Consider the following 22,620-nt stretch of genomic DNA (forward strand, 5'->3'; position numbering starts at 1 on the left):
TGAGAATAGACTTACATTTACAAAGTATTTTTTTTCTTATTCAAGTTTTAAATTTAAGTCATGAATACATCTTATTTGCTTTTCTATTTTCTTCTGTATTGTTTATTTAAAAAGAATTGTTTAAAAATTTCAAATTATTTACATTTATAGAGTGTTTTTTATCTGTATTATTATATCACTAACATCATTAAATCTCAATTTTAAGATATTTTATAAAATAATTTTTACAAAATTAAATTAAACATGGATTTGAAATATATATTTTAATATAAAAAAACATTATAAAAAAAGATAAGTGAAGTAACATCTCGAGCAGCGGGAAGTATTTTGTCCTAGGTATTTTTCGGTGGGATAAAGAAAATGAAAATCCAGAAGTTGGTTTTAGTCGGTGACGATAAATCGACGACATCGTCGATGGAAAAGATCTTGACGATACCTATTAAGCCGGGTATCCCAGCAGGTACCAAAATAATATTTCCAGAAGAGGGTGATCAAAGTCCTATGAAGATACCCTGTAAGTCCTTCCATGGTCTTCTTGATTTTCCTTGAGCTTCGCTTACGATCATAACTATGATCGCTTGAGTATATATATTACTATAAAATTGCAACAATACAACAGATAAACACTTTCTTTATGGCTCTCTTTTGCAATTTCAAATTTTACTTTTACATTAAAAATAAATAATTTTTTATCAAAGAATAACAAATCAATCAGTGTTTAATGTAAAGTAAAAAAAATTAAATTTTTATTTTAATATCTTCTTTTAATTAAATATATGGTGCACAATTATTATTTATGATTATGCAACCTTTAAAAGTTGATAATTGTAAGTCTTCTATGTATATTTTAAGAAATTAAAATATTTGTTAAAATTTAAATTAAAAGCACTCTTATACTATAGATATAAATTTTATTCTTTTGTAATGGACAAAAAAATTAATCATATTTTCTATGTACAACATTTTCTCAAAATGATAACATAATAAAAAAATAATAATATTAAGTAGAAGAAAGATAGATTCACGCACAATCAAAGGTAAGATGATCAATTTACGATCATTGTCATATAAGAATGTGTGTTCCGTTGAGAGATTAGTTGAAAGATTAAAAATTATTTGTAATAAGGCAAAATGATATCTTCACTAATTATAAGTTCAAAACATCGTCAGCGTAGCGGATGTTATCTTCGTCACAGAAGATCGGCCTCACGAAATATTTCGTCGAGAAGGTTCAGATTTGCACACAACAGTCAATATCTTTCTGAGAGAGGCATTGATTGGAACAGTAATCACGCTTAAGACTGTCGATGATAGAACTCTTCGAATTCCAATAACGTCAATCATTACGTATGAAAAGCTATAAAAAAAATATTATGTTTCTTTGATCTCTCTCTCTCTCTCTCTCTCTCTCTCTCTTTATTTTTAATATTATTCATTAATTTTTGTCTTTTCTGGAACTAAAATTAAATAATTTACAAACGTTATGTTTGTAAATTATTATTGATGTTTTACGTTTTACAGACCAAATTACATCAAATGTGTGCCAGGTGAGGGTATGCCTTTTCCCACAAATCCGAAGCAAAAAGGAAATTTAATATTGAGATTTAATATCGAATTTCCGACTTATTTACCGTCGTCCAATAAAAATTATATTAAAAAAGCTTTCGAAGCATTTCATACAAATACCGAGAATACCGAGTACATTCATCACCTCATATTGGTCAATAAGATGCGTAGAAATATCGACAACAAAATTCCACTTCGTTGTGACATGTGAATGATAAAACGGATCGATTAAAATTTATATGTGAAATGTAATTTTGAAAATATCTGCTTTATTATATTTACGAGATATACATTTGATACACATAATTTCTTGACATCTGTAGAAAATTATGTAAGAATGAAAGTTGTTCGAAAAATCGCTTTTGTATGTAACTGATTATTTTATTGATGAACTGATTATTTATGTGATGAATAATTGAATTAATAATTAAAGTATGCTTGAGATATGCATATACAATTCATATGCATATTCAAATTACTGCAAGTTACTATAATTTAAATTCAAATATAAGTGATATTTACAAAGTATATGATTCAAAAAAGTAATAGCTATTTTATGTGTTTATGTATGTATAATAATTTATATCAGATCGAATAGTTTGTGTGTTATTTTTTTCAAAAATTGGATGTCTATTTTATTAAAAAAAATAAAATAATTTAAGACTCGGCTCTCTCGAGCAGCTAATTTTGTTTTATGACATCATAGACGTCATAGAGAAATGACGTGCAGTAAGAATCCGTTATTTTAGAAATTATTTTACCTTTTACATTTTATATTTTAGGGATTCTTTTATTTCTACGTGATAGGTCAGATAAATATTTCAGTAAGGGATTTAAAAAGAAAAACTAAAAAATAGAACTATTTGTCGCGAAGAAATTATTACATGTCATTTCTTGTCTATGGCCGATATTCATAGTCAATTTTTATATTTAAGATCGTCTTAGGATAATATTTCAACCAATAGGATATTATTGTAGGAGCTTATTTAAGGCGATTTTAAATATAAAAACTAACTATGAATACCGGCCTATGATATCATAAATCAATATAGCTGCAGCGAAAAAGTCGAGCTTTAATTGATAAAATTATTTATAAGGATATCGCTGAGACGATCGAGACGATGATTTAAATCTCCTCTTCTGACATAGACCAAATCAGCATCAGCATATTCTCCTGATGCTGATGTACATTGACCCTTAAATATGCGATGCAAGCGTACTGATATCAGCAGACTCGCCTGTCGCGACTTCAAAGAGACCGCTCACTTTTACATGATATAACGGGTGTCTCCATCTTGCGAGATCTACTGATGATCTCCAGCAAGAGCCGTCGGTAGTCCCATAAGATTTATGACATGCGTTTTAAAAAAGAAATCTATATATGCATGGAGAGAAAGGTATCACGTAAGCAAATATTAGAAAAGTTTCAGTGGAAAAGACATGAACATGATAGGACCGATTTGAAAGCCGCTTGGTGAGAAGCCAGTTTCATCAGGCTGGGTCCAAGAGACACGGCCTCGACCATGCCATTCGCCAGCGATGCTATTATCTCAGGCAATCATATGACTCCTCTGCACGTGACTTTATTTACAGTAAGAGACTTGTACTCCGCGCGAACATGTATGGTGCAGTCCCGCGTGACATGATAGATGCAGGTCCGATCCGCAAGGCGATGCTATAACTATAGACGGCGTGGCTTTATGATGCCGTTGCTCGATAAACTGCTACCTCCCAAGAAGAGCAGTCCGTGCGAGAGTGCCGAAAGCCTAGTGTCCGGTGCGCGAACAATTGGGAATGATAGGTGAGCAAGAGAGATCGCGCCGCTCCATTTTTTTCATCCGCTTTTTGCTCCGTATATCGCCGTTACTCGTCGAATCCTTCCGGAGCGGACTCGCGCCACATCCGCCGTCATTATTCCTTGCGTCACATTATGTTAATCTTTTCTCAATCATTTTATCAGTCATTCTATATTAACGCCGGAGAGAAAGGTAGATTTTCGCGCTTCGAAAAGAAAGCGGAGCGAAAATACATTTCTCTTTACGTATACGTCTAAATGGGAGAATGAAAGTTATGATGACATTGCATTATCGCAAAAACTCGGAATTTTTATACAGATCGACTCTTTTATCGTTGTTTTCCTAACCTACTTCATTGCGATTACTTGACTCTATTCTTGCATCCGCGGCTGTTTTACCAACGCAACGTCGAAGCAAACGCGCGTCGCGCTGATGACGCGCTTCGGGTTCTCTCCATTCGAGGGAGATATTATGAAAGCTTTATCAGACTTTTTTATACAGACTTAATTTTTACGCCAACCAATTGATTCGTCATAATTATTTAATATATCTTTATTTTTTTATTATAATTTAATATTAATAATATTATAAAAAAAATCATGAAAGAAGGGAATCACAAATTAATTATGCGAATAATATATATATTTATAAAAAACGCTACCTAAAATATTAATATATAAGATAAGAATAAAAATATAAAACTTTAAAAAAAATATATATATAAATATAAATATTATAATTGAAATAAGTTTATATATATATATATATATATATATTTATATATATATATATAAAATATATATATATATAAAATATATATATAAAATATATATATAAAATTATGTCATATACAATATAATTGATAAATGTTTTATTATATATCTTTTATTCTTTGTTTTATAAATTAAATTTATTTCTTTGCGATTCTGAAAATAATTTAATTTTACTTTTCACTAGAATGTGAAAATATTTTATTTTTTGCGTATTCGCTATGTTAAAAATCTGATATTTTGAATATTTTACAGTTCGTCATTATTTTCGTATTTAACAATCTCAAAAATATCGTAATATTTAATTTTATTAACATCTGGAAATATTTTATTTTTGTATTTATTTTTTGCGTTTTGATTATGTTATATTTTTTCATTTTTATTTTAAGTTTTTACGCAAAAACTTTAAAAAATAATTAAATACAATAAGTTCTTTTTTCTAAAGAAAGTAAAAAAGTTAAATTTATTATTTTAAACATAGATGCAAAGTTTTCGAATAAAATCGTGCATTTTATAAAGTTATTGTAGGGACTCCGTATTGCAAATTGGAGCAGATCAAGTACGAATTTTACTATTTCGAGAATGTGAATGGCGCGGTAGGAAACTTCTCTTCGATTCGAATGTGGAGAGAAAATGCGAGACACCCTTTAACATAGGGACTGCTAATGATTTCGAGGTAATTATCGAATTTTACATGTTAATTATCAAATGGACATATTATGTGTTCCTATATTTAAAATTATAATGTATTTTTAATTATACAAAACTTTTATCAAAATTATCTTATTCACAGGTATAAACCAATATAAATTTTATTTATATTTCTGTTTATAAATATCGCTTATGAAATATAGTGTTTAAAATTTTCAGCGAGATAAGATTGTTGAAGATGATGTAAGCTTGCTGAGCGAAATGGTATTTGGTACTGTAGCAATGACGTATAGGGGATCATCATTTAAGGTAGATCGATATTGAAGTAATTGCTTTTAAAGATTTCTTTGAAGTATAGTACATGGAAGTATATTAATTTTAATTTCAAGGTTCACTTGATGAATTCTCCACCGTGCATAATGTGTACGAAAATTTTTCCGGCGACAGAACACGGCACATGTAAGATAAGGTAAATTTCCCGATAGTCAAGCCTGCAAAGATTTTGAGCAGAGTATGCCATCAATTTCTGAAACAGAAACAGAATTCTGAACAGAAAAGCAACAAATTTCAAATTGTAATATTTGACGATGTCGACTGTCAGACTACTGTCAGAAATATGACAAAGCCTGCTAACATGTTATGCCAACAGCTTGGCGGCAGAAATCAAACAGAGCCTGACATAATATGACGGCAGATTGATGGTTGAAATCGAGCAGGATTTTCATATATGTCATTTCTGCCGCCATTTTGCTGCCTGGATATGTTTTGCAGGTCCTGCAGAACCCAAGCTGAATGCGGACGCAATTGATACCAGTTTGTTGATATGATTTTGATCGAATTTGCTAGCTGTCTGCTGGCATAGTGTTAACATTTTGCTTTCTATATTATTTTTAATTATTTTTTTCAAAGAATAATTCATTAGATGTTTTTTTTACATTGCAGTGAAAAAATTTCGGATGAAGGATTAGGACGGTCTATGCACGTGGATTCGATATGTAGCAATACTAGTATGCGATCATTTCGTAAGTATATCAATACTATTGTTATTATTACGTAAATAATTTAAACACATTGCGTACTAAGAATTCTTTGATTAAATACACTTTATTAAAAGAAAAATAATTATATTTATACGTAAATAATTTAAAACAACCACTTTCTTTAAAATATTTTTATATTTTTGAATCCTGAGATAATTTTTCGTCTTCCAGAACTTTATTCAAAATTTAGCTTTTTAATTATAAAAAAATAGTTTGGTCAATACAGATTGAATAGGCAAGTAAGACACGGGTATTGATCAATAAATTGCAGAAGACGTTCCATGTCTAATAGTGAATTGCGCGGTCTTTAGCTATTTCTTATATCCAATTTGTAAAATTTGTAAATAAAATAATTTTTTTCATAAAATTCAGTTTCAAATTTTTGAAGCTTTGAGCAAATTTTTAAAAGAAAGGAAATTGTCTTGAAATTGAGGATGAGAAATGTATCGGGGATACATTTTGTGAATAATAAATAGTTCTTTTGCATTGCTTTATTAAATAAAATATAACAGGTGTAAAATGTTTGAACAAATGCTTGAAAAAATTATCGAAGATGCCAGAATAAATCCTGATTAGCTTTCCATTGCAGAATCACGGCCGAGCTCCGGAAATCTATCGAGTAATGATTCGCACGTCGGCCCGCGCAAGAATTCAACGTGTTCGAGTATTGGTAGCGGTTGGGATATAGACATAGCTCCACGGACGGGCAGTAAGTTCATGCCAACGCACGAAGACAGCGATTTATTGCAAGAATATATTGTCGCTTACGCGATGCTGATTTAGGCTCGCAATCATTGGAAAGTAACGGATCATCTGGAATTGGTAGTCTTACCAGCTTGCGTAGAAGATGGTTGAGAGCAGTCTCGACTTCCCTTGGGCGTTCGGATTCTGACGACGCCTTTGGGATACATTGGAATGAAAACGGAAACGATGGGCGCGATGGACATTCAAAGCGACATAAAACTAGGCTGGGTTTGACTATGTTGGTGCGATTAGTTCAGGGTCACGAAAGGTACAGAGTTACATTTTTTATTAAAACAAATTTATATTTAAATATAATTTAAAATGTATTGCCATAATGATTTTGAATATAACAAATTTCTTAGCAATTATGTAAAAGCTAACTGTACATAAATAGAATTAAAAAAATACTTAAAAATTAAATAATTTTGAATTTAGGTATCAAATTAATTTTATTTTGTAGGAAAATAAAATTTATAGTTTCTTAATGAATAATATAAATAAATAAAAATGTATGTGCCTTTTAATTTTTTAAAACAGGTTTTATGAAAAAAATAAAAATTATTTTAATTTGTAGCCAGATAAAGACACGGCTTTTAGAACACATGGCTTTGTTAGAAGGGATGCTGGATCGTCTACGATATTTTTGCATTGAGACCAGCAATATCAGCGATTCTAACTGCAAGAGGATGCAATTAACCGATAGAATGTGTAGAGCAACGTCTCGATTTGTCTTTTCGTTATTGCATATACTTCTCGATGTCAGTGTCGATGTTAATACCCGTACGCCTTTGCTGTGGCATGATGTTCTACTTAACTCCGTGACAATGACTGAACAAACAAATACCTTGCATCGCAATTTGCAACAGATGTGTCAGTTATTCGACGAGCTCGATACGAAGTCGACAAATTTGTGAGTGTAGGAGCGTAAATCACGGATTGAGTGAACGTCCCGATATTTATTTCAGCGTCTTTCAGTTTTCTAAGCACTGTGGTAACTGCCGTGTTAACATATCATCTTGGATGGGTGTATACCGTGCTGTCTCCGCGTGATCGTCACATGGTGAGTTTAGAAAATCATAGCTGAACTGAGAAGAATCTTGGAATTAAATACAGAAATTGTATGTATCAAATTGAATTGTCTCTAATTAGTAAAGTAAAATTAACAAAATTATTTTAAAATTTATCATTAACGTATAAAGACATACAAGATAAATAAAATTAATAAAATAGACAAATAAATAGGCGAATAATGAATAAATTATAAATTTTTGATAAGAAAAAAATTAGTATTAATTAATTAAAAAGATTATTTTAAAAGATTAATATTGATCAAAGTTCTAAATATGGGTTACTTAAAATTAAAATAATTTTTATTTAATTATTTACTTTTAGTAAATCAGTTATGAATTACGGAAAAATATTCAATATTTATATATTTTAATTACAGGTCATATATTTTGTTATATTTATTTGTTTGATATTAAATTATTTTTATATTAATAATATTTAAACTTATATTATTTAGCTTATACGATATAGTGGTATATTTAATGTAATTCATTGAAGACTTTATGTAATGTCGGAAAAATATTTAAAAAAGTTATTTCATTTCTCTTTTTTTTTTTAAATATTAATATATGAAAAATAATCTATAATTTTATTAATATATCATATTTGTAATGCATTAATTTGATAAAAGTCTGATCTAAAATTAGTACATGACGTAATTGGGACTGTCAGCTTAATTATGTTAATATCTATATTGTTATTGATTCATTATGAGAATTTAATGATATCTTTCTGATATTTATTTTTATTTTCAGATCGAAAAGTTAGGCAGTTGGTATTCTTCTAATCCGCTATGGGCACAACTTGGCGATCTGTATGGCGCATTAGGCAACCCCGTGAAAGTGACGCATACGGTAGTTGCGGGTGATCCTCGGAAAAGTGATCTGATTAATTCTGTCTTGTCGTTTTTGTCTTATTTCATCCGCAGTGGGATGATACGGAAATGTCAGGAATACCGTTGCACGTCGCAAGAAGATGTGCAGAAGGCAACGAGTATGTTGGAGCAGGCTCGTAGCAAACGACCGTATCTGTTCAATAACAGGAGGTCATGTAAGGCTCGAGATACTTCGATTCACAGACGCGACTCGCGTGTTTTGCCAACACCCAAGCCGACACAATCGCCCGAAACCGGAACTGGTGATGTTAACGCATCGCAATGCACCGCGCGATATCCTGCGGAACGGCCGAGAATCTCACGATCAGTCAGTCCTCTGATGCGTAGCAGTACTATGAAATCTGGCCTTGACATGCTCATGACGAAATCGACCGAGGCAACAGTAGATCTCAAATTTCCCACAAAAGAATTTCCATCGCATGAAAATCGCGAAAACGAGAAATACGAACCAATGCAAGAGGATCGATCGATTAAAGACAATGAGAAAAATTTTTTGTCGAGTGAAGTGAAGATAATTGTTAGCGAGATTGGATCTCAAGAGGATGTCACGCCGAAAGAATGTCAATTGCCAAGTTTTCCACAGTTTCCTTTACGAGACTTCGAGAAAAAGAAGTTGGATATGCACGATACCGAAGAAAGTCTCGCGACCGAAAAAGCTGAACTGCGTCGTCAATTAAACAATAACGTGGATCCGTTAAAAATGTTCTACAATAGACCCGAGTTACCGTTAGATGCAGACAGTAGATTTGTTGACGAATTTAAAGAATCGCAGGTCTTCTTCACTCTTGGTGGTGAAGACAAACCCGCGAAGGTGCCGTTGAGACCGCGTCTCGGTAACAATTGTCAGTGCTCTTATACCTTCACGAGACTGCCTAGTACATCTGCACAACTTCCGGAAGGCGTATTAAGAAAGATCATTCAACGAAACTTTCCCGAATCGTCAAAGAGCATACAGCCACCTCCGGGAGCGTCCAGTATGGGTGCAAGGTCTGTAGGTTTCTGTTTAAAGTGCAATGGTCAGGGATATGCTTCACAAGATTATGACAATAGCAAGCAAGTGTTGGAAACACCGACAAACGCGACCGAGGTGTTGCGCACATGCGGAAGTTCCGAAGGTGGCAGAACTATGAGACTGTCGCGGTCTAACAGCCTTGAAGCTCTGATGGAAGCTAACAGTGTCGTGGAATTGCCAATGCCACAGTTAGTGTATTGTCAAGTTACGGTATAACATGTATTGAAAAAAGTCTTTATATTGATCTAAATCTTTTTTGTGATAGAATCATGGAATTAAGTTAATTATAAATTAATTGAAAAATTTTTAAATTTTAAGCAGACGTTCGTTATATTTCGCGATTTTTTTTTGTTATTATTTTATTTTTGTTATTTTCTAATTTAGATTAAAAATAATATTTAGCAATTCTGTTATTACAGATCAAAGAAAACTTCACAGATGAAAACTGGAACAGTCAGAGACATGGGCTTTACAAAAACGCTCATGCGAAATAAAATGATGAATGACGAGACTAATACCCTAGATACAAGTTATACCTGGGGTTTGGTGCTACAGGGCGTAATTAAGAAAAAAAAGAGAAGAAAAAAGAAATTATCGAAGGACGAGAAGGACGACGTTGAAATTGAGTCAGAGGAAAAATGGTGGTCATATATGCGGGAGGAAGTTATGGTTAGCGCTCGATTTCCAACGATCGATCAACCGATTGCAGAGGCACTTTGCGTGCTAGCTGACCTGGACACGTGGAGCGTTGGAATTTTGTCGAATAATGCACCCTGGCAAAGTCCGCCACTGCCAGTCGGAATGTCACGTCTAGTGTCGAATATGCTGGAATCCTTCGCTTATGTATGGAAAAAATATCATTCTCCTACTCATGTGAGTTTCTTTCCATTTTCCATTTCAATCCAAACTTCTCTATATATTTAAGTAATTTTTTTCTTATAAATAAGTAATGTCTTGAATTAAACTAACGTTTCAGTGCATAGCGATTTTAGAGGCTAAACTAAGAGAATTATGGTTAAGAAGCGAAGCATTGGCGGAAATGATGATGTCTGTGGAAGAATCTGATGTTAATGTGAACAATTTAACAAATGCTCTTGATCTCGATGCAGCCGATATACCACTTCTACTTGCAGTCGCAACAACTCATTCTCCGGAAATAGCGCAACGATTTGGTCTTACGTTAATTTAAACCCGTTTGATTGTTTATACCGGCTTTTTTCAAAATCTTATGTTATTTTAATGGATACTTCTTGAGTAATGTATCAATATATGTACTGATATTTAAACTGTATGACTCTTCGACGAATAGCGTAATCTCATAATATGTTATTAATATTATTTAATTACATACGCCTGTACAATTACGTAACATGTTATATAATTGTGCAGGCGTAAATTAAATTAGACTACAGGATATTACGATTTATTTTCTCGTTCAGCCATTTATTTCAACGTTTTTTAACGAATTTTGTAGCTCTTATTACATTAAATCAACGGCTGATTTCTTACTAATGAAGTATGTACCGTCTATATTTGATTTTTTACATGATTCAAGTGAGCTTGCAGAGTTGTATACATTCAATTAATAAATAGAATAAACTTTTTTACTTTATTGTATATTTCTTAATAATTTTGAGAACTGAGAAAAACTTTTTAAAAAATTTTAATTAATTATTTAAATAAATTATTTTAATCCAATTAATCCAATATAAATAAAATAAGTATTTATATGTACATACAAAAACGAGATTTAATAAAACGAATTTATCCGTTTTTTATCAATTGGAAATTTCATTAGTATCTCGAAATAATAATGAATAACGTCATGTGATTCCGCCGTTTCATTTTTTTTTTGTTACTATTCAGGAAGTTTAAAAATTATGATTAAAACTCTTAACAATAATATATGTAATTAAATTTCTCGGCTGTATTTCTGTGATATTCAAAGTGAGATATCGGCGATAGCACAAATTGAAAAATCATGGAAATCTGTCCTCCTGATCTGTGAGCTGACATCGCAATAACTTGTTGAATTTTGGTTTTCCACATTAAGCATAATTCTTGTATTTAAATCTTGTATGTATCTTCTTAAAAAATAAATACTGATTTATTACTGCAGACCTAAACGAACACCCCAGCAGTCAATTATTGAAGCAAAAAAGAAAATTCGGGTGAGCTTTGATAATATAGATGAAGAAAAGATTTTTATTTGCCATTTCATTAATTTCTCGCTTTCATATTATTTGCCTGTTTTGAAATGTAACATATTTTAGCTGGGCCACGATAAGTATTGCAACTGCTGTTGTTGTACATCACATCCTACATATTATGTGAGTGACATGTTCTACAATTAAACATTAATACTTATTTATTTAAATAAATATATAGAGAGATTAAATGGTTTTTATAGAAATATGTCCAGCCGAAAGTACCCAAATCTTTTGCGCCTGTTCGCGTAAGTAATTCAACAAAGATTCGGTGAATGATTTTGATATTTACTATGATTTTCTAATTAATGTATATTTGCGGAAAATTAATCCGAAAAATATCTTTGTCGATCATTTACTATGTCGATAAATTATTTTTATAATTTCATTAGTATTATTGGAAATCAAATGTTTCCATGGATAAAGATACAACGTATCGTCTTTCCTATTGGGAAAATGCCGCTACTACGACTGAACCCATTCGCCCTGAAGATAATCTGACATGCGGCGACACACCGATGTCTGATGAAACAACGCACAAAGTATAACGCACATTTTGCACTTATAACTGATTTGCTGACTGGAGTTTGATCGCTCTTCCAGATGAGCTATTTCGGTAATTGGTGTATCAAAACAGATCCACCAATAACACCTTGCGATAGGCAATGGTTAGGCAGAGGACCGATGGAAGATGTCACGACCCACAAACACGATTATTTGTGGAAAAGCGCAAAACGTCCTGAGATGATCAAGGCGCAAGATAATCTATGTTCTCCCTGTACCGCTTTATCTGGTAATCCTCTCACTTACTAGAATCGAAATATTTATTTGAAATATATTTATTTTATTTATGCAATCTTAATTTTGATAAATCTTACATTCTAATCGTGATAAAAATTATTATTTAATTAATAAACATTGGGGACAGATGATACGACATATCGTTTGAGCTACTATAACTCTCCCTGCTTGCTTCCGATACAGTCTTATGCGCCTATTAGACAATACTTGAAATCGGATGTACCAATGGAAAATTGTACAACGTACAAGCTTAGCTACTGGCCAAACAAACCTCTTGTAAAAGTAAATTTTTACTAACATTTCTAAAATCTATCTTGTTTTTAATCAATTTCTTGAGTTTCTTATTATAATTTGTGAATGATTTTAAATAATTTTATATTTTATCTAAATAATTATTATCAACAATTTTTTGAATACTTTATTTTAATGTATTTTGTAAGGATTTGCGTCTTCATCATGTGTCTTACAATTTAAAATGGCTGCAAATCAATGAAAGCTTCAAACAAAAAAGGATTCTCTTTTTAAAATTATATATAAATGTTAGGTATATATATATGTATATATATATATATATATATATATATATATATATATATAAAACTAAACATTTTCTTAGGAGGAAATACCATGGAGTCGAAAAGAAGAATATCATCGTCCAATGACACCGATGAACGGATGCACGACTTATAACCTGAGTTACTGGCCTCATTGTGGCGAAAAGCCTCGAGAATCTTTCAGTCTGCAGAAGACCGAAAACTTATTGAACGCCGGCTGCTGCTTCGACGATAACACGACGTATCGCCTCAGCTATTTTGGATTTGACGGTGACAAGCCGCCGGATCCCATTCGCCATTCTGACAATATGAGTTTCTCGCCATGTCCGCTCTCCCACGACACTGTCAATCGAGTGAGTAAACGTGGAATCGTACCTTCGCGGTGAATTCGATTCGAAGATGATACACTAATTCGGGTCGATGGTTACACTCTCGAATGCATTATGCGGCGGTTACGAGATAATTTTCTCAAATTGCCCAACGATCGTTGCGTCGCTTCACAGATTGATTCAATAGTCCTCTTTCTATCGAGCCATAACGCTGTAATTGTAACGAGTTGAGATAACAATGACTATTCCCGTAAAGATTGAGGACGTCGAGCAGCCCCGTTGTTTCATCATTACGGAGCAATGTCTAAGACAAAATAATCGCGCTATTAATAATCGCTCACATTTTTTAACTTCAGAGGACATTTTCTTTTTTTTAATTCAAATATTCATTTTTTTAAATTCAAAGTTTTGCCAATTTCATAATTTTTGCAGTTGAGTTTCCTGGGTAATTGGTGCGTCAAACCGGAATCACCTATCGTACCCTGCGAAAGACAATTGTTAGGTAGAGGCCCGATGCAAGACGAAACTACACAGAAGCACGATTATAGTTGGAAACAAGCGATACGACCGGCGGAGATTCGACCTGAAAACAATCTTACTTTTTCATCTTTACCGTTGGAATGTAAGTATTCAGTTATACATAAAATATAAAATATTTCCGTAATCCGTGTCCTTTGACCTTCTACAATCGTATTAAAGAAAACATTGTTTCTGAAAAAGCGATGTTTCTAAAAGAAATCTTAGACGTTCCCCCTGATTACATTTCCCTTTATTAAGTTTGCAAGTTCTAATATATGATCATTGCAGCCTGTACGACTCATAAATTATCGTATATACCGAACGATCGCGAATGCCTACTGCCCATTAAATCGTACGCGCCCATATCCAAGTATCAATCGTCTGATGTTCCAATGGAATCTGAGACGACGATGCGACTGAGTTATCAACCTGTGGAGCCAGCGGATCAAATCGAGAAACCATGGGCTATGACTACGCCCTATTATTCACCTGTCAATCCCATGGATGACGATACCACATACAATCTAAGGTTCGAGCCTCGCTTTCGGTTTTTAACAAAAATTTAGAACTCTCGCGAGTCACAATATATTTTTGCGTCAATTTAAAATTTCATGACTCTTATGCAATCAAAATCTCCTTTGACAGCTACATTCTACCGGGAACGCTCATCCCCCTGTCACCTTGTTCTACTTCTTGTTCTCCTGCTAACACCTACGAAAGTAATTCTTCCGAGAAATTCTTCATCCCTTTGATATTACCTTTCTACATTGAATGATACAATACATGTGCAATTACATTGTTATTACATTATTTTAGTGCCGTCACAGCAACCTTGCTCCACATCATGAGGATGGAAAATAGCAAGGTATATATATATATATAAATATGTAAGGTGTGCGTAAAATAGTAATAATTTAATTTTCAATATGTAAACATGTATATATGTATTTATCTCTCCCTTGCGATAATTTGCAGAAGTCACGCGATTTCATACTGATGCAAGCGTTTGTGATGTCCGATCATGTACACTGTTCCGATAATAAAATGTCCTTGTGTATCGCGCGACTTTTCAATACTACCTTAATCCTCACGAAAGATCAGTAAACGGTCAAAGTAATTTCACAATCGCACCTCTACGGTAATCATATATATATATATATATATATATATATATATATATATATATATATATATATATATACGTTCAGCTGCGATATATAAAGATATATAAAGCTTTTTTTCTTAACTGCCGCATGAATAAAGTAATTATTACACAATGAAGTGGTACACTTAATGCACGTGCACCTTATTCGATGTAATGACGATTGCCGCGATGTAACTGGCCTGGCATTAAGTATTATGTATAACGATTACATCACAGTTGACATTCTGTGATAATCGATGATCGGTCCATCCGTGGCCGTATCTTACGTGAGAGATGCGCTTGTTGGATACAAAAAGCAACAAAGTTACAGCATCGATTCGTGTTAGACTAGACATAACATTCGAGAGATGCCTCTAAGCGTAAGAATGAGAATTTCATATCACGTCGGAAGTCAACGGCTCCTCGCTGAGACTATGTGAAAGTAGTTAACATATCTATTCGTTTGCGTAATAAGCTCAGGATATCTTCCTTACACACCTTCAGAATAAACAGAGAAATCAGAATCAAACACACTAATCCTACCATAAAACAGATTTTATTAAAAAATTAATTTTACAGGCATTGCAAAATTATTTTAGAAACTTAGGTAATATGTAACATCAAGATTCGAAAATAATTTTTCAGATTAAATGGCCTATTCGCTTGATTATACAAACTTAATTTATACAAGCCGACTCCACTTTCGCGAATTTTTATCATTTTTTTCATCGCAGCAAAATCTTGATTATTTCACACGGAGATGAAGGCTGAGGTGAAATGCTCAATGTTAATCTTTTTTAATGTTTAAATTTATAAATCACACATTTGCATGCATTCGTACAAATGCTAAAATTAAAGTCATCTCTACAAAAGTTAAATTCAATTAATTTTCAACTTATTCCTAGGGTTATGGTTTGGAAGTTTTGTGTGGAAACGTAATTATTATTTAAATTGCAATATTTTCTTGGTTTTCTTAACAAAATAGAAAAAAAGCAAGGGAGGCAATCTGAAGGCCGCGCAAGAACAAAACGCATTGCGCTAATAGGAAGCGCAATTCCCGTCTATTGATTGTGGGTTGTTGCGATGGCATTATTATGCGCATTCTGATGCATATGTAAGTATGCATATTAGAATGTATTCTTCGCCTATTGTCTTGCTGGTCTCATAATTCGTAAAACTGCGAAACTACGTGGACCTAAATGAGGGACTCTAACTGCGCGAAGCAATACGAAAGTTTCGAATTATCTACGAGGCTTTTCGTAACCCGCGAAAATAAATAAATCCGTGAGAAATTTCGTTTATTTTTTGATACTCGTAGAAAATATTACATATATTATTTATCGTTACATTCACATGAGCATAATAAAGTTTTTCACAGGAGACTAAATTCTTAAAAATTCCTGTTCACTCTCATATCTGAATCAATAACATCAGAAAACGAAAGACATGTGTTTTTCTCACTTTTAACATCATAATTCAAGATGGCTGAACCAGAGGGAATTGAAATATTCTTCTTTGATAAAATAATATTAGCAATCGGTAACACATGATTCAACTATATAGATAGGATTAATTATTAATTAATGTAATAAGAGATAAGTTTTAAGTATATTTTATAAATTAATTGCAAATGCGCTATCAAAATCATGTGTTTCTTAATATATTTTGCAAGAGTTTCATACTTTCTCGTTTCTGACACTTCTGTGTCTTTTATAATTCAAGATGGTTACGCTGAGTCAGCAGTCTTAATATCCCTGTGAAAAATCATAAAACATAAAAATGCTGTATATGAATAGATTAATTCATTAATTGGTTTGCTGCAGTTTTATCACTAAACTAAATAAGCCAAACGTCACGAGTTTTTTGACAAACAATACTAATTATTAGAAAGCTGTTGAAGTAGCGAGAGTTTTCAACCAAGAGTAAGGTCATCAATGGTGGTGATGAGATAATCAGAACAAGGCGCTTCTTGGTATCGGGACGGTATCTCAGGGAGGTCTCGACACGAACGCTTACGAAGGAAGCGACTATCCCACACACGCATTTACTTCGGGCAGATATGTAGGTTTCTTTGCCATAAAGTATACGAAGTATCTTTCAAAGCCCATCGCCTTCTCGAGTAGGGGTAAAGTGAGAGTCGGTATAAAAGGGGATTTCTTTCCTCTCCTGGGATCGCAGTCGATCTTATTCGTTTGCGACTATCTCCGTGCGTTTGCCATCGCATTCCCGTCGCACATTCACGTTTGATCTGTCTTTATTGACGAAGTGCACGTCTCGTGACTCAGGATGAAATACATGGTAAGTAACTACGAGGGGGTTGTCAATTAGCGCGACATAACTTTGCCTCTTGAGGCTTCTTGGAGGGATCGAAGAAATAATATTGTATTCTCGATTGTATTGTGTACGTATCCGCATTGCAGGAAGAATGTGTTAATAACTGCAGAAAGGATATGTTAATAACTGATTTAAATAACTAATGTTAAATAACTTTAATTTTATTAACATCTTATATAACTCTTTATTTATAATCTTTTTAATTGTAATTTTAGGAAGAAACGATGAACCTATATTAAAATAAAATTAACGTTAATTGACAATAATAAACCATGATTTTTAACAATTTATTGTTAAATTTAATTGAATTGTTAAATTTAAAATAGTTAAAAAATTAATAAAATAATAAAGTAATACAATTTAACATTTAATTAGAAGAATTATCTGACAAAATGTGGTAGCGAGAAACGTGGCTCTTATAGAATCTTAAGAAGCTATCATTGTCATTGATACATTGCGACAACCTGCATTTATTAATTTATATGCGCGAGATGCGCCATTAAAGTGACGAAACAAGCACTGTGTGGGATTAAAATCCTGGAGCTTTACATAATCTAAAGATATAAATTTACATATAATTTTTCAAAATTGCTTTCTCGAATATTGAATATATTTAAACATGTTTTGACATGACTTTCTTTAAAAAATTATAATGTTACAATATGATAATTAATCTAATCATTATAATTAATATTACAGTATAATTTTAACATTATCTGCATATATATTATATTACACCTTTATTCTTTTTTATCTTTTTTATTTCTATTAAATTTTATAAAATTTATAAAACTAAAATGCAATATTTATTTTTTATTTTTATTTTTAAGTTTTATAAAACACAATAGAAATAAAACTTTTTTAATTTAAATCTTTTTATTTCTATTAAATTTTATTAAAACATAGAAATAAAATATAACGTTGTTTTAAAAATTTAAGAATTATGATTAGATAGACGAATAAGATCACAACGGGACAAGCAATACGATGTCAAATAATAATATGAGGTGTTCGTAGTAGATTGGGATGTGAAATGGGACGGGTCCAACTGTGCGACTTTGCAGGTCAAGAGTTAAATGACCCGCGTTGGCATTTGCTTCTCACTTTCACTCATCTTCTGGGAGCGCATCGCGCGAGATTTTCGTAGCAGAGAAACCGATAAATCCACTTTGGAACTTGTGTTACACTCTTCCGCGTCTATTCTCATCGATCATTTTATCCGTTGATTTAGTTTCAGGATTAGAAAGGAAACAAATTGACGTAATCCGAATTGCACGATATAATGCATAACAACATAAGCATACGCGTATTTTGTAATCGCGCGTAATTTTGAAACACACGTTTCCTCGAGATGCATTTTAATCATGTGTTCGATAATCAGGAAATTTAACATCTGTAATTTTTCAGGTGTTAGCAGTGATTCTGGGATTGGCAGTGGCGCAAGAGCCAAATTACCATGGACGCAACTACCAGCAGGATGATGGACAACATCAGGCTGACAGACGACCTACGAGCACTACGCCCATCCCAATCTTGCACTGGAACAAGCAACAAGAACACGATGGAACTTACAAAACCAGGTGCAATTATATGTTTCTTATATGTAGAAAAGAAAGAATGATTTTTAAAATTATTATAATAATTAATAATATAATAAATATAATATTAATATAGCATAGTATAACATAATATAATAAAGCTAATGGAAAAATTATTATATTATAATAATAGTTATAATATTTTTTCACAGGTACAATTTTTTAAGACCCACAATTATATAATATTTCGAATATTAAAAGATTATTTTTTTTTAATCCTGCCTTTACATTACATGCAATAAAAAAATTTAACTAATAAGTTAACATGTATTTGTGTGTTATGACACTTTATACAAACTTATATCACTCATTGAAATATTTGTCACGCGAGTTTCATGTAATCCGGTTTTGAAAAACTACTAACGCAATATTGGACCGCGACGGTATTTATCTGATGCCTCAAGTTCGTGCAATCTTTGCCGGCGTACACTTTACAACATTACGTAATGCAGATCGATCGACTTTCTGGACTCGTCTGTTTTGCGCAATATCGATTATTTAATATCCTGGACGATATCCCGCAGTTACGAAACGGGCAATAATATCATCGCTGAGGAAAGTGGCTATATCAAGACCATCGGCGAAGGTGAAGACCGGGCGGAGGCGATCGTGCAACAAGGCACCTTCTCGTACACGAGTCCCGAGGGACAGCTGATCACCATTCACTACACCGCCGATGAGACTGGCTTTCACGCGCAAGGCGATCACATTCCCACGCCGCCACCCGTTAGCGAAGAGATCCAGAAAGGCCTCGACCTCATCTACGCGGGCATTCGTCAGCAAGAGGTAAATATACTCACGACCTTTCCTCTTCCGTTCAACCCCCCATTATGTTTAGATGTTCTCTCTCGATTGTTTCTATAAAAGTCGCGCCGCTCGCTCCATTCCGTCAAATTCCACAAGGTAAATATTTAATTGAATTATTTATATAATAATTATAATAATATAATCCCTTATAATTATATGCTCTAATGAAATGATTTTTTTTATCGGAGATATTGGTCCAAGATAAAAAACGATGATGACGATGATATTTGAAAGTTACATAATAAATAAATCTATAATAAATATAGATAACGTACAAACTTGCTAATATACAAACATTCACTTGTCCCAACATTTTAGTTTGTATATTAATTTAAATAAATTGTCTGAAAAAGATAGATCATCTTCAGCAGCTTAATGCAGCAGGTATTGTAAAATTCTATTAAAGAAATTATATTACAGAGTACACAATTTTGTTAGATATGAAAGTATACATCGAAAGAGCATTCATTCAGTACTCATTCAGGATTTACGCGATGGAGTAATAGTATATAAAATTTTACTGCCTCACTTGCACGTCAAAATCCATTCATGATTTTCCGTCCTGGATTATCCCCGCTTGTTTCCCCCCCCCCCCCTCTTTCATTTCTCTCCTTATCATCTCTGTTCACGTCCACGTTCACCTTTATGGAGGAACGTTCTCCGCGATGGGAAGAACTTCTGTTTCGCCATAACTGGCATAGGTCACGGTTTCCAAGCAGGGTTTGCGAAAAGCCATTCAGTTATCTGTATACGACGAGCACGCTTGCGAAATCATGATAGCGATTTATATCGGTGCAAAGGCTAAAGACCGCGAGTTGCATGGTATGAATGACCCGCGTGAAACGAAGAAGATAACTTATACTCGCATGCTATTTCCTTTCAACTCTTGTTAATCATCACGTCGGTACAATAGCTACCGGTTTTCTTCTATCTTCTAACTCGTTGATAGGTATTATTTTATCTACGTGTTGCAGGAAATATGACAAACAACGATCCCTGTTAAGATATCTTCATTCAATTAAAATTGAATTATCTTAGACCATAATTAATGTTCTACCGCTATCAAACAAGTTCCTTGTATCTTAAATTTATTGCAATGTAAATAACAAAATCTAAATCTTTAAGCTAAATCTTGAAAAACAAGAACAAAAAAATATAAAAAATTTTCAAAAGACACGATCATTGCAAATAATTGACAAACAATCAGATCTAAGTAAAAAAAAAAGGTTTTTTTCGGGAAAAATGTCTTTTCTCCAATTAAAAAAGAGACAAATTTTTTTTTTTTTTTTTAATTAAAAAAGAGACAGATTTTAATTTCCTAAAACTCAAGAAAAAGTTAATTCGTATCTGTTAGCAAGACAATTTACAGAGGCTATGTTTATGTTTCAGGAGGAAGAAGCTCGCGCAGCAGCGCAAAAAGCACAACAACCACTGAGTCAGCAGGTTGACAGGCGGGATGATTACAACAGAAAATTCCAATAGTGAATCCCTCCTATCGATGCTTCAGCGATGTAGCATATTCGCAGCACTGTACCATTATTAAGAAATAGCAATTAAGTTGTTAAGTTACGTTATCCTCTCGCGTCCCAAATATACATTCTCCATTCTATGTACATTTCTAGTAAGAGATATCGCTTGGTAAGGTTCGACCCCCTTCTTCTTCACGTCTTTCACGATTGATTCTATTCTTTCTTAACGTGAGATCCTGGCATTTCCTGGTATGCATTAATGATCAATCTCCTATCTTCCTTTTTTCTTTTCTTCCTATGACGGTGTGCCGCCACCGTTCCCGTGTAATCGCGCTGATCGGGTGGGAACTGACATTTCTCGTTATGTCGCGATAGAGAAGAATGTCACGGGAGTAAACCGTATCCAGCGAATTAATCTACTTGCGATCGTGTCTACGTTCATTCATGATGCTTTGCCACCTTTATACCCTCGCTATAGAATGCTTCCGTCCTTTAATGTGAGAACACACAATTTTGACATAATCTTTTAATAATTCTTTTTTTTTTATATTACTTAAAACTTAAAAAAAGAATTTTTTTTTTTTTACCGCCTACGACTCACCAGATACGTCGACTTTTGCCAACGTATGCTCGACATTTGCGTAATAAATGCATTTTCTCTTTTCACTCGAAGTAAGTATCGGTTGCCGACAGTGCGATTGACTACAAGCAATCTCCGATTCGTCGAATTATAATATAACTAATATGATTAAGCAATCGGAAATGACTGTACAACGGACGCCTCCCTTTCACTCTGTGAAATTGGGTAGTATAACTTTCCTTTGCAACAGTGAATGTATTGAAACATCAATTTTTAAAAATTTTTTAACATCTCATTTGATATAACTCTTTGCATTTCATTTTATATGCTATATATTATATAATTTTTAATTATTTCTCTTTAACTTCGAATTATCTGTAAAAATAAAAAAATATATTTATGATAGTAAAAAAATACCAATTTCAAAAAAAATGGTTATTAAACACATGCATTGGTGCAACAAGAAGGAATTAGAAATAAAGAAAAGAGAAAATAAGAATCATTATGGCGGCGAAGAAAATCAGGTAATTGTCAAAATAGTGCAAATTTCCTTCCAGCATCAATTATCACATATCAATAAGCATATATCCTTATGCATGTATAACTTACACACGATCATGCGGACACTTAATAAACTTTTCGTAGAATGAAGAATTGTCATTATGCGGCCTACAAACTTTGACCTGCGCATTTTGAGTTCGGTCGGAGAAAGAAAATATAAGGATAAACTGTGTGC

The 22,620-nt window shown here is 32.9% G+C and overlaps 3 protein-coding genes across 3 annotated transcripts; all 3 read left to right on the forward strand.

Moving 5' to 3' along the window:
- Positions 1 to 160: 160 nt before the first annotated feature.
- Positions 161 to 1,933, forward strand: LOC105428728 (dnaJ homolog subfamily B member 13). Its single transcript, XM_011641181.2, is given in 4 exon segments — positions 161 to 514; positions 1,176 to 1,347; positions 1,522 to 1,772; positions 1,775 to 1,933. Coding segments are annotated over 4 exon segments (621 nt in total). The 5' UTR covers positions 161 to 360; the 3' UTR covers positions 1,819 to 1,933.
- A 1,053-nt stretch (positions 1,934 to 2,986) lies between these two features.
- On the forward strand, positions 2,987 to 14,827 carry LOC105428636 (folliculin-interacting protein 2). Its single transcript, XM_089075963.1, has 21 exons — positions 2,987 to 3,367; positions 4,652 to 4,808; positions 5,003 to 5,092; positions 5,173 to 5,252; positions 5,726 to 5,805; positions 6,413 to 6,532; positions 6,607 to 6,835; positions 7,142 to 7,477; positions 7,543 to 7,627; positions 8,391 to 9,730; positions 9,962 to 10,415; positions 10,519 to 10,614; positions 11,816 to 11,872; positions 11,953 to 11,997; positions 12,142 to 12,291; positions 12,353 to 12,542; positions 12,678 to 12,832; positions 13,167 to 13,457; positions 13,866 to 14,055; positions 14,241 to 14,481; positions 14,598 to 14,827. Exons 1-21 carry the CDS (start codon positions 3,216 to 3,218, stop codon positions 14,725 to 14,727), a joined length of 4,668 nt encoding a protein of 1,555 aa, XP_088932089.1. The 5' UTR covers positions 2,987 to 3,215; the 3' UTR covers positions 14,728 to 14,827.
- A 2,411-nt stretch (positions 14,828 to 17,238) lies between these two features.
- Positions 17,239 to 21,745, forward strand: Cpr49Ah (cuticular protein 49Ah). Its single transcript, XM_011641042.3, has 4 exons — positions 17,239 to 17,394; positions 18,838 to 19,010; positions 19,553 to 19,814; positions 21,225 to 21,745. The coding sequence occupies exons 1-4, from the start codon at positions 17,383 to 17,385 to the stop codon at positions 21,315 to 21,317; spliced, it is 540 nt and encodes a 179-aa protein (XP_011639344.2). The 5' UTR covers positions 17,239 to 17,382; the 3' UTR covers positions 21,318 to 21,745.
- The last annotated feature ends 875 nt before the right edge of the window (positions 21,746 to 22,620 follow it).

The sequence above is a fragment of the Pogonomyrmex barbatus genome, unplaced genomic scaffold, assembly GCF_055798465.1.
Source record: "Pogonomyrmex barbatus isolate J1 unplaced genomic scaffold, ASM5579846v1 scaffold2, whole genome shotgun sequence".
Taxonomy (NCBI): domain Eukaryota; kingdom Metazoa; phylum Arthropoda; class Insecta; order Hymenoptera; family Formicidae; genus Pogonomyrmex; species Pogonomyrmex barbatus.

Coding starts and splice junctions, on each gene's coding strand:
- Cpr49Ah (XM_011641042.3), top strand. Junction 19,011..19,552: donor GATGGAACTTACAAAACCAG/GTGCAATTATAT, acceptor GATATCCCGCAG/TTACGAAACGGGCAATAATA. Junction 19,815..21,224: donor CGGGCATTCGTCAGCAAGAG/GTAAATATACTC, acceptor TTTATGTTTCAG/GAGGAAGAAGCTCGCGCAGC.
- LOC105428636 (XM_089075963.1), top strand. CDS start 3,216: ATGCAGGTCCGATCCGCAAGGCGATGCTATAACTATAGACGGCGTGGC. Junction 9,731..9,961: donor GTGGAATTGCCAATGCCACA/GTTAGTGTATTG, acceptor CTGTTATTACAG/ATCAAAGAAAACTTCACAGA. Junction 12,833..13,166: donor CAAACAAACCTCTTGTAAAA/GTAAATTTTTAC, acceptor ACATTTTCTTAG/GAGGAAATACCATGGAGTCG.